General features: G+C 44.3%; 1 protein-coding gene across 2 annotated transcripts in view; it reads left to right on the top strand.

Annotated features, from left to right (window-relative positions):
* The window catches only part of SPINT2 (serine peptidase inhibitor, Kunitz type 2), a 282,081-nt gene that overhangs the window by 182,290 nt on the left and 87,453 nt on the right, over positions 1-12,338 (top strand). For both annotated transcript variants that reach the window (XM_085625939.1, XM_085625938.1), the window contains 2 exons: positions 10,672-10,725; positions 10,814-10,984. In XM_085625939.1, the coding sequence (XP_085482065.1) occupies positions 10,672-10,725; positions 10,814-10,984 (225 nt within the window). The remainder of the gene's footprint in view (positions 1-10,671; positions 10,726-10,813; positions 10,985-12,338) is intronic.

Raw genomic sequence — 12,338 nt, 5'->3', positions numbered from 1 at the left:
TCGAGGACGATTTTCTAATGGATACTTTCGCATCCTCAGAAAGGAATATCAAAACTCTACCCATGCTGAAAGGTGTCCTTAAACCAGCAAAGGACATTTTCAAAGAACCCACTAGGGCAAGAGTAATAAACCCCAGGATCGACACAAAATATAGGTCGGCGCCTGTGGACCCTACGTACATTAGAGGCCAGTTGCCTCTAGATTCCATTGTAGTCGCAAATGCTCGCAAAAGGGCGCACTCAGACTACTGGCGAAGCTCCTCCCCCGGACAAGGAGTCCAAGGTGCTAGAGACCTCCGGCAAACGGGTTGCAGCACAGGCAGCTAATATATGGCGTATTGCCAATACCCAGGCGCTCCTAGCTCGCTACGATCGCGCCCACTATGACACATTAGAAACCCTACTCCAACATCTCCCTGACCAATACAAAGAGGGAGCTGAGATCCTCATCAGGGAGGGACAACTCCTCACGAACGCATCCATTAAGTGTGCACTGGATGCCGCAGATACAGCTGCTAGAGCAATAAATACCAGCGTCATGTTACGACGACACACCTGGCTACGAATCTCCGGATTCAAACCTGAGGTTCAAAATAACATCCTCAATCAGCCGGTCAACCCGGACTACTTGTTCGGACCAGAGGTTGACACCACCCTAGAAAAAATTAAAAAGGACACAGACACTGCAAAGTCCATGGGGGCTCTCCAAACACAGTCCTTTCGGAGTGGCTCCTTTCGTCGCCCCGGAAATAGAGGAGCAGGTCGAGGACAGGGGTCACAGCAAACCTTCAACAAGGGCAACACACAAAGTACTTACGATAAAAACACCCGGGGTGGATATCGTGGCTCCAGCACAAAGGGTAGAGGACGCGGATACGGCAATACCAGGTCCTCCCCCAAGAACAAACAGTGACGCCCTCTCCCTTCCTCCCGACCACACAACACCTGTCGGGGGAAGGCTACAAAGGTTCCTGTCCACGTGGAACTCCATCACCACGGACAGGTGGGTCAAAGATATTATCAAACACGGTTACTGCCTAGAATTAACCTCCACTCCACCCACCATACCACCAAATCACCATCCTATGTCCTCAGAGCACTTAGCGCTATTACAGCAGGAAGTGCTAAGTATGCTGGAAAAAGGCGCAATAGAGGTCGTGCCCGTCCGCGAGCAAGGTACGGGGGTGTACTCCCTGTACTTATTAATACCAAAAAAGGACGGGTCACTCAGACCTATACTAGACCTGAGACCCCTCAACCGCTACATTCTCTCCGAGCATTTCCACATGCTCACCCTACAACAAGTCCTCCCGCTGCTCAAACAGGGAGACTTCCTGGCCACGCTGGACCTCAAAGATGCGTATTTCCACATACCCATTCACCCCTCACACAGAAAATATCTCAGGTTCACTATTCAAGGGCAGCACTACCAATTCAAGGTTCTTCCCTTCGGCGTGACAACAGCACCCAGAGTTTTCACAAAGTGCCTAGCTACGGTGGCTGCACATCTACGGAGGCAACAAATTCACGTCTACCCTTACCTGGACGACTGGCTTGTTCAGGCAAAGTCAGCCCAGCAATGTGCCAGCCACATGTCCCGCACCATTCACCTTCTTCACAGTCTGGGGTTCTCACTAAATTACCCGAAATCACATCTCCAACCCGCACACGTACAACAGTACCTAGGTGCGACCATAGACACTCTGGCAGCCACAGCTCAGCCAAATTTAGTGAGGATCAACAGCATGCAAATGCTGATTTCCAAGTTCAAACCCCAACACTCCCTTACCGCGCGAGTGTTCATGCAGCTGATAGGCATGATGGCCTCCTGCATTTTCATAGTCCCACACGCGAGACTACATATGTGCCCGCTTCAGGAGTGCTTAGCACGTCAATGGAATCGGGCTCAAGGACAACTAAAAGACCTAGTGTTGGTGAGCGGTCGGGCATACAACTCTCTGCATTGGTGGAATCCACAAAACCTTTGCAAGGGCCGACCGTTCCAAAAGCCTGTTCCACAAATAATACTGACAGCGGACGCGTGTCTCCAGGGATGGGGGAGCTCATGTACTCAATTACACAGTGCAGGGACTATGGACAATACAGCAAAAGAAGATGCACATCAACCTTCTAGAACTGATGGCAATCTTCCTGGCAATGAAAGCATTCAAAGTACACTTGTGCAACAAAGTCGTGTTGATCCGGACGGACAACATGACTGCCATGTACTATATACAGAAGCCGGGAGGAACACTCTCTCCACAGTTGTCTCATCTGGCCCAGAGCATGTGGAAGTGGGCCATTCAGAGGAACATATTCCTCATGGCGGAACGCCTCCCCGGCAAGGACAACCAGATGGCGGATCTGCTCAGCAGACACAGCCACCAGATGCACGAGTGGGAGCTACATCCGTCAGTACTCCAACCGTACTTCCAACAGTGGGGTCATCCAGAGATAGACCTATTCGCCACAAGCAAACGCAAAATGCCAAAGCTTTGCCGCCAGATTCCCACATCCGCAGTCGCAGGGCAATGCGATATGGATGAACTGGTCCGGCAGATTTGCGTACGCTTTTCCCCCAGCACCATTGATACCGCTGGTGGCACGCAAACTCAGACAACACTCACTGACACTCGTCCTAGTTGCTCCAACATGGGCACGCCAACCATGGTACACCACCTTTCTCGAACTTTCCGTGGTGCCGCATCAAAGGCTGCGGATCAAACCCGCGCATTTGACGCAGAACCATGGAGAGATTCAGCACCCAGATCCGCAACAGCTGAACCTGGCAATCTGGCTCCTGAAGTCCTAGTTTGGCTACCTAAACCTGCCACCTGACTGTATGGACATCATTAAGGAAGCTAGAAGACCCACTACCAGAGCTTGCTATGCAGCCAAATGGAAAAGGTTCGTCATTTATTGCAATAATAATGACATTAACCCGCTAGACGCATCCATCCAAAACATAATTTGTTACCTCTTACACCTATACCGATGCAATCTGGCGTACACCTCAATACGTGTCCATTTGACCGCAATATCAGCCTATCTCCAGAACAGGCAGCACCTCTCTTTATTCAGAGTGCCTGCCATCAAAGCATTCTTGGAAGGACTCAAACGAGTAATTCCTCCAAGCCACCCACCAGCTCCAATGTGGAACCTCAACTTGGTCCTCACACGCCTGATGGGTCCACCCTTTGAACCTCTACACTCATGCGAGATTCAATTCCTCACCTGGAAAGTAGCTTTCCTAGTAGCAATCACTTCTTTGAGGAGAGTTAGTGAACTCCAGGCACTAACCGTTCAAGAGCCATTCATACAGGTTCACGCCAACAGGGTCGTACTACGTACCAACCCCAAATTCATGCCCAAGGTGATATCGCAGTTCCACATGAATCAAACCATTGAACTGCCTGTTTTCTTTCAAAACCCACAAACTGTCGCAGAAAGAGCATTCCATACACTAGATGTAAAGAGAGCCCTCATGTACTATATCGACAGGACTAAAGTCTTTAGGAAGACAAAACAACTTTTCGTTGCCTTTGCCCCACACCACAAAGGTAACGCCATCTCCAAAGCAGGTATAGCCAGATGGATCGTTAAATGTATTCAAATTTGCTATCAAAAAGCTAAACGCACATTAACGATTCCCCCACGAGCCCACTCAACACGTAAGTTAGGGGCCTCCATGGCTTTCCTGGGAAACATTCCTTTGCATGATATATGTAGAGCAGCCACCTGGTCCACTACACATACATTTACCAAACACTATTGTGTAGATGTGCAATCAAAACAGCAGGCAGCTGTAGGACAGGCTGTTCTCAAAACTCTTTTTCAGACCGCTGGCACTGGTAGCCGCCGCTAATGGGAGGTACTGCTATGTATTCTATGCACAGATATGAATTCAGCAGCCCACATGCCTCGAACTGAATATGCTACTTACCAGTATGCATCTGTTCTTGGCATGTAGGGCTGCTGACATTCATATCGCCCACCCTCCTCCCCGGCGCCTGTAGCAGCTGCAGCTCTCAGAATTCCTGTATAGCATGGTCATCACTTTCTGTATCTACTCCATCACTGCCACAATGGCGAAAAACAATCTAAGAATGGAGAGGATGCCCATGCGCACTGTGGTCCAGGGGAGGAGTCACCTATCTCAGGATACTTCGAAGACTCTTCCAGGACAACAACGTGCAAACATCCGGACCCAACACTAGGCGGCGATCTGTGCACAGATATGAATGTCAGCAGCCCTACATGCCAAGAACAGATGCATACTGGTAAGTAGCATATTCATTTTCTCCCATGTCAAAGTAGCTTTGCAAACAGGCATATTATTCCCAGTGGCCTGTAGACATGGTGCCATATTTATAACCGGAAAATGGTCATTTATTTGAATGGGAGTAATTTAACATTAAGAAACATGGTTTAAAAAACATTAGGACTTAACTGGCGTAATTTAAAGTAGAGAATAAAATTGACAATGTTGCATAGAAACATTTTTCGTCACTTTAATTTTCTACCATTTAGAAGAAAATTAATTTTTCAGTTATAAATATGGCACTGTCTACCAGCCACTGGGAGCAAGATGCCTGCTGTTTGTGTAAATGCAACACTTTGAAAAAGGGGAAAATTGAAATGAAGAGCTAACTTAATAATTAAGTTAACTCTTCATTTTAATTTTCGCCCATTTTAAAAGCATTCAGAAATATCATTTTGTTCTCATGCTCCAATACGGAGTTAAAAACTACTTTTGAGAGTCCAATACCTCAGTACTTCAATGCTGAACCTGTGATGCCCACATGGTTAATAAATCTGAGGGGGGCACTGCACATTATCAGACTCATCTGCAACCTGATAATGTAAAATAAACCTATCCTTTCCTGAACTTTGAAAGAAAAACGCAATACTTGGTTATTGCAGTTCATAGTTAAAAATGAGCTCCAGGCTTGGAGCTTCTCTGAAGACTTGTGAGCTACTGGTAGCTCGCGATGACTGGCTGGAGACACCTGCAATATACTATTACCCCATACAGGGTGGGATGTATATGCATTACAGTTAGTTACAGGGTCATCCTGACCACACAGGAGGGACCTTTTTATTGGATGGATTGTTTGAGAAAGTGCCCCGTTAGCCAAGATGTACTTTTGATTTCATATGGTTTAAATGTCCATTAATCACTCCCAGCCATTCATGAATGGGCGATAGCAGATTTTTCGACATCTTTCAAATTGGAGTACAGGTTCTCATTGGACTTTCCCACCTCAGCCTGTGAAGAAACAGTAAAATTCTCTTTATTGAGAACAGCTACACTAGGTTGAGTAGCAGGGTGGGCCTTTTTCATCACTGGTCTCCTGCGTTCGGCTGGGGGAGCACGTTCACTCGGAGGGTATAGGACTACTGATATTGCATCCTCGCTCTTCGGCTGGAGTGTGCCTCACTGACGTTACCTCCGGAACTAACACTTGGTCATGCAGCATTCCTGAAGCTCCATCAGTAACCGGTTGTACTGGGCCCGGTTTGTTTGGTAGAGCCTCTGGGACTGCAGCTGTAGTGGCCGCTAAATGGCCCTCCACCTGTTCAGTCTCTTTATTTAGAGCTCCCACTGCCTGTTTAATATATTCATCCAGTTATGCAGTGAGTTTGCCAGATTTGGCAGAGATAGGGGCTTTACATTTAGTTGTGTTGCACACACAGCCAGAGTGCAGATCCAATCCTTAGATCTAAGTACTTTGGCAAACGGATAATTAGTAGTGCTGCAAAGCCCCGCCCCCCCCACCCCTCCACCCGGTGCATAAGAGAAGGCCTCTGCCAATAACTGGGACAAAAGTATTGTCACCAAGCTTATTTCGGTGATAAAGAATAAAGAGTTGGCTCCTCCGTGCGCAAGTTCTCCTGTGATTCCAAAGTCCCTTCTATACTAGTTCCAGTGTATAGTGTCTCCAAAATCAGGAGACGTGGCTGCCAAACTTGACCAGGGATGATTTAATTGCAGAACCGCATTGTTGTGCCAGGAACTCTATCCTGGGAGGAGGGGAGGGGGGGGGGGGCTGGCTGGCTGGCCTGGCCTTGCATCCTCTGTCAAATGACGGGCCAGCCCTTTGCCCAGGCACATCCCATAGGTCGGGAGACCGTGGTCGCACTTTTGAGTATTTTGGTCTCCAGCGGCCCCACCCCCTTTCCAAACTGTTGCACCACCTCCAGGTGCTGTTGCTGCTGGAAAATGGATTCCCCAGCCAGAGTTAAGCAGCCCTCCACAAGGTTCTGGCCCCCCTCACGTAAGCACAGTAAGTCAAACTATATATTAAACCATATTTCATCACTGTATCAAGCAAATATTGACACCTTCCTGCAGAAGGGGAGGTCTAAATTAAAACTCAGATGGATCCCAGACACATTGAACTCCAAATACTCCAGAGTGTATTCTGCATAGGATGAGTCTGTAATCAAACACAAATGCCCCTCAGCTTTTAACGCCAGCATCTCATCTGCTTCTCCAATTCATGCTACATGCAGACCTAACACCTCTGGTAACTCATTAACTGTCCTACGTCCACCCAGTTTCTCAGCCAGTGACTTCGCCCCTGATGTTTTTGACCTCTTAACGTGACTGGAAACCTCTGGCGTACAGACACTGCTCCAGCTCATTGTTAAGGCACTCTAGAAGATATAGACCTCACTTACTGCTTTCCAGGTTTGATTAAGTTTCCGTTCAACATAGCACTTTTGTTCAAGATCTCCGGTCATCTTTGTCTTCCACCAGGCATTGCTCACCTGTACGAGAAGTTTTCCTCAATCTCTCCAGTGGTCTACATTCCCACGTTTAATGCGGTCTTGCTGAGCGTTGCAAACAAACATTACCACATACCATAATAACTGTTTGAGTAACGACATCAAACATTTTTATGACTCCATTAGCACCTTGCTACATAATCGCTCCTTCCTATAGTTGAGGCTTGAAAGAAAATGCCTTTGAGCTGTTGCTCTGGGCCTCAAAGTCAGCACAAGTCAGGCTGCAGAAAAGAGGCAAGCCCTAGTTCAAGATTCTTTCTGCAGCCAGACCCTTAACTGGACTTGAGTAGGGTTTCTGATGCACAGGGACACCATCCTACTTCTCAAGGATCTACTGTGCCTCGTGAAAAGGAAAGTAAATGGATGGATGGATGCAGTTGGCTGGAAATTCTGTGGAACCTCTGTGTCTGCCGTGAAAGCTAATAGTGCCACAGCATCGCTTGGACAGAAGTGCTGTTCCTTGTGGGATTTGATTCAAATTTTAATGAAGGTTTGTTCAGAGTTGGACAATATGTTGGGTAAGTTCCTCAGGAATGTAAAGTGGTGGTCAACCAAGCCATCAATGCTGCTACTAATTCATCAGAGATGTCAACCTACATATTTTGACATGGATTGGCCAAGAGGCATTCACACTTCCTTCAACTTGCAGGAGTAATACCACCGCTTCAGCAAATAATTCTAATTCAACTCTTCTCTGTGACTCCTTTCTTTGGCACAGATGTGGATATGCAGTACACTAAGTTGGAACGTCCTAAAGTCAGTGAGGTCGAGAAAAGCAGGGTTTATATTGATTTTTGCAGAATTCCCTATAGTTACTGCTGTTCTCAACAGAGGGTACAAATACCGCCGTGGTCACTGCATTACCATCAGCAGCAACCAAATCTGCCTTTTCCTAAAAAGTCAAGTAGAGGAAGAGATGGCTATCCGATTTGTCTTGCAGCGGGAATGTCTCTTGCCAACCACTGACTACTCTCCAATTGCCATCCCAGTTGGGAGAGGGGGGAGAAACATTAGGAATCATCTGGAACAGTGGATAAAATATCACAGGAGACCAGTATATGCTGTTCAACTGTTATCCAGCCAGTCCTTCAGAGTAGTCTTGTCTGACACTTATTTCGGCATCCTACTGCATAAGGAAGCTGTGGAGAAGGTAGTTCCTTTCTGGAACGGAACAGGGATCTATATATATCCTAGTTCTGAGTTGAAAGCAGAATAAATTGCACAAATTCAGGCCCATTCTAGGTCTCAGAACAACAAGCAAATGGATTAGAAAGGAAAGATTTTGAATGTCTTACCCTTCATCGATCTACTGTCAACTAAATTAAGCAGACTGGATGCTTAAAATACATTTGCAGATGTGTATTTTTGCATGCAATTCCAAAAGACTTAACAAATGACTACGGTTTATAAAGGAAACTATCACTATCAATAAGAAGTCCTTCCCTTTGGACTAGTGTCTGCAAATTGTTTCGAAATGCATGGTGGAGGAGGCTGAATGCTTAGGACAAGCGGAGATCTTTGTAACTGGATGAGTGGCTCCTGAAAGCTTCCAACTCATGAGGTCCAACAACACTTCACATGACTGTTTTTATTCTGCAGTGCCTAGGCTTAAGAATACATGACTTGGAATCAAGCTCTCATTCAGTCCACCCCATTATCTGGGGATACTTTTAGATGGATAGTTAGCCTTTGGTGGAGAGACTTGCATCTAAAGTGCCACAATTTTCTAAAGACATCACATCTATTTAGTTATTCCTGGTTCATCTTGCATGACTGCTCATAAGACCGTTGCTTACAACAGTAATTAGAAGTTTAGCGGTGTCAGTTCTCAAGCAGCTGGGTTGACGGACTAACTCTCAAAAGCTGCAATCCAGTCTGTGGACTAGTGGTGCAGATTGGAGAATATTCTAAAAAGCATCCTGTTTCATTGGGATAGGGCTTCAGATTATATAGTGATGGTTGCTTCCTTTCTGAAATGACCCACTGCAACCTCCTAAAAGTGAGGGCAGTCCACCTGTTCTCAATTCTTTTCTTCCAACTTTCAAATTCAAGTCACTATTTAGTCCAGCAAACGACCCAAGACATGATCTGAATAATCTGAGAGTAACTATCCCAAATGTTGCCTTTTGAAACTCAAACTATCTAGAACTGTCTGGTTATTGAGGAATTTATCATTTACAGGAGTTCATTTCAAAAGAGTTAAGAACTTGGAAGCAGACTCACTCAGTAGTATCCTTCATGAAAACCATGAGTTTTTGTAAACTCTCTTAAAGAAAATGTGTAAAGCTTCCACCACTTTTCTAAATGAACCAATAAGTAAAATTTTAAAACCATTTGAGTAGGCATCTTACTTGATCCAATTCCCCAAATGGTGCACTTGGGAGTCCTCTTTTACACATGTTGCTGTCTATTTAAATGGAAACATCAGAGTAAGGATCCACTTTAACCAATTTTTCGCTATTCTCTTATTTGGAATAAGTTTGCACTATAATCTCTGCCTTTTTTTTTTCTTTTTCAGTCTAGATCACAACAGAAAACTATTTGATCTATTGAAATGAGTTCTGGGATTCCAGCTAATTGAGTTTGAGTTGCTAAAGTTTGATTTCAAATAAAATACTTATGGAGAAACTACAAATTTACTAGTCTTTCCTTACTATGCCATCTACTTCAGTGCAAGCAAATCTGGCATTGCTGCTATTAGCTATGTGTATCTCTGGAAATCTGAAACTTTATATTTCACTGGCTGCACTTCCGCTAAATCATTGGGAGTTACCCTCAACAAAAACTTTAACATGCAGAAACACATCAGCAGCGCAACAAAAGGAGCAACTTATCAAATGAATATCCTAAAAACTCAAACCCTTCCGCCCCGCAAATGACCTCAAACTTGCTGTTCAAACTCTAGTACTCCACAGAATTGAATATGGGAGTGCTACCCTTTGTAGGCTACTAAGATCGACGACTGCCCCCCTAAGAGCCTCAATCAACTCAGCTGCCAGACTCATCACTGGCTCCAAAAGAAACTGCCATATCTTCCCAGACTTAAGAGCCCTCAATTGGTTAGCTTTTGAAGCTAGAGTTCAATTGAAAATCGCATACATGACACACAAGGCTATTCACCACAATGCTCCGAGTTACCTGGCACAGAAACTGGTACTATCTTGTGGCAATAGATACTCCAGAAGCGCTAATAACTTTCTACTAAAACCACAACGGTTTTCTAAGAAAACATACAATCTGGCCTTCTCGGGGATTGCCCCTAGGATTTGGAATTCATTACCTCCTGACACCAGACAGAATCCCTCCACTCTATTCAAAAGAGAAGTGAAAGCTATTCTCCTGTCCAAGTTCACATGAACTATGTTTACATGCTGTCATTCTTTGTATGATGTGTTCATATCATAACTATTTTTCGTTTCTGTCTATAATTTGAGTTTTATTTGCTATATCTGCTTGTAAAGCGCTCTGATACCCGCAAGGGTCTTGTCCGCGCTATACAAAACCTTCAACAAAAAAAAAATTACAATTCTGTCCATGTAACTAACATTTGGAATGTTGATTTCTTCTGCTTACGATTTTTGTAAGTAATCAAAAGCTGTGTAGTATATTTTGGTTTTATTGGGGAGGGGGGGGGAGGAAAGAGAGGGGGTCCAATGCAGACCATGAACTGGTTGTTTTTTAAAGCTTGATCGGTGTTACCGAAGCTCTTTCCTTTACCCCATGCAAACTACAAGACATTTTGCCAACTCTTTTCATTTGATTCAATTCTTGCCTTGCAAAAGGATCATGAAGGCTTCTGATTTAAAACTTTAACATGTTTATTTCTTAAATACACTTGCCATTTGACCACGATTATAACTACTATTAATATTATTTGCAGTTCCAAAGCCTGATCCCCAGAAGATTCAAGGAGTAAATGGCAGGAGCTTCCAAGGCAAGTTTTGTTTAATTCTTTAATTGCAATTTTCTGTAAATTCTTTTTCATCAGACACCCTCTAAATTAATTTTATTCAATCTCTTAGAATATTGTGCAGTTGGTAAAGTTACTGGACCTTGTCGTGCTGCCTTCCCCCGTTGGTATTATGATGTTGCAACTGGTGCATGCTCAAAGTTTATTTACGGTGGATGCAGCGGGAACAAGAACAATTATGGATCAGAAGCTGACTGCACCAAAAACTGTGTTGATCATCCAGGTATGGTGGGATTTCCATTTTAAGTTGCTTACTAATTGTAATTTGAATAGGGATCACTTTGATTTTCTCACTTTTAGCAGATCCTTGTTGAAGTATTGTCAGTGTTGGACTATGGTTCTATTAATGTCAAATACATGGAGTATTACATGCTCTTAAAGCAGTTAACTTAGTATGTTTTTAACATTTTACATAGCATTACCAGGGTGTATTAATATAAAATTGCTATTGTATTGAAACAACATTGTGTATTTAGTACCATATCGACCTCATTTGAAAGAAACTAACCTTTAGCAAATAAGGTAGAAGCTTAAGCTTTTCTATGCTCCCTAAAGTCCACCATAGCTCAGATTTCTACTGCATATTTTGTGTGAGGGTTGTACTCTGGCAGAGCTCTGCTCTGACCTTTCAGCGAACCAGAATTTGTTACAAACTTGATCTGCACTTGATGTGAAGAAGCCCCATTTTCAGCTATGAAGTAATGTGAGTTGGTTTTGGGGAAATTCTGGACCAGAAGCTGTCACCTTGACTGAAGGAGATAACCAATCTCTTGTCAAGACTTTTTCATCCTGTGGTCTTAAAGGTTTACATTGATTATCCCATTGATTATCCTCATGTTCAGTCTATCTTCATCCAAAGCATAAGGCATCTAAATGTGATATCTATTGGACTTATTTTCATCTAGACTTTTAAGGACAGAGAAAGGAGGTTGGTATTATATCTGACCGCTAAAGAGATTTTTCACCTTCTAAGGGAGACAGCCCCTCTTCAGGGTAAGATTCAGTGAAACGTGCTCCTCCAGGCACTTCTTCTAAGGCAATGCAAAAAAAAGGAAGCTCGTAGTCCTGAATTTGACTGATTTGGCACAGTGTTTGCAGCTGCCTCTTCGGTCTCTAAACATGGACATTATACTTGAGAATCTAGCAGACTTTAAAAAAACAAAGAAATTAAAAAAAAAAAAAAAACATGGAGGATTGACCTGTTAGCAAAAAGAAAAGATCTTCCAAATTACAGTTGTCAATCTCTACCTTGACAACAGGCCCGGCGACATAGTCTTCAAACAGGCCGTTGATGGCAACTCCTGTAGACGGTGACTCAACAGACCGTGTCAGCAATGGGAATGGCTCTGTCGGCGGTGACCTTGGCGTTGTCCATGAACCTGTTGACAGTATTCATTGCCTAAGACGACAAGGTTTTCAAAAATACACAGCCATCTATCCTGAAGTGCAACAAAGATTGTGGACCTGTTTTTCGATGGCCCTACTCTTTTCAGCAAACATGTGGATGAGTCTTGAAACAGATGCAGCCAGGGGCTGTGGGTCTCCCACAGTACTGCAGACTTGAATTGTCAAATGTT

This window comes from Triturus cristatus, chromosome 9 (genome assembly GCF_964204655.1).
Source record: "Triturus cristatus chromosome 9, aTriCri1.1, whole genome shotgun sequence".
Taxonomy (NCBI): Eukaryota; Metazoa; Chordata; class Amphibia; order Caudata; family Salamandridae; genus Triturus; species Triturus cristatus.
The sequence above is the reverse complement of the archived record's forward strand: the minus strand, read 5'-3'. Positions and strand labels throughout refer to the sequence as shown.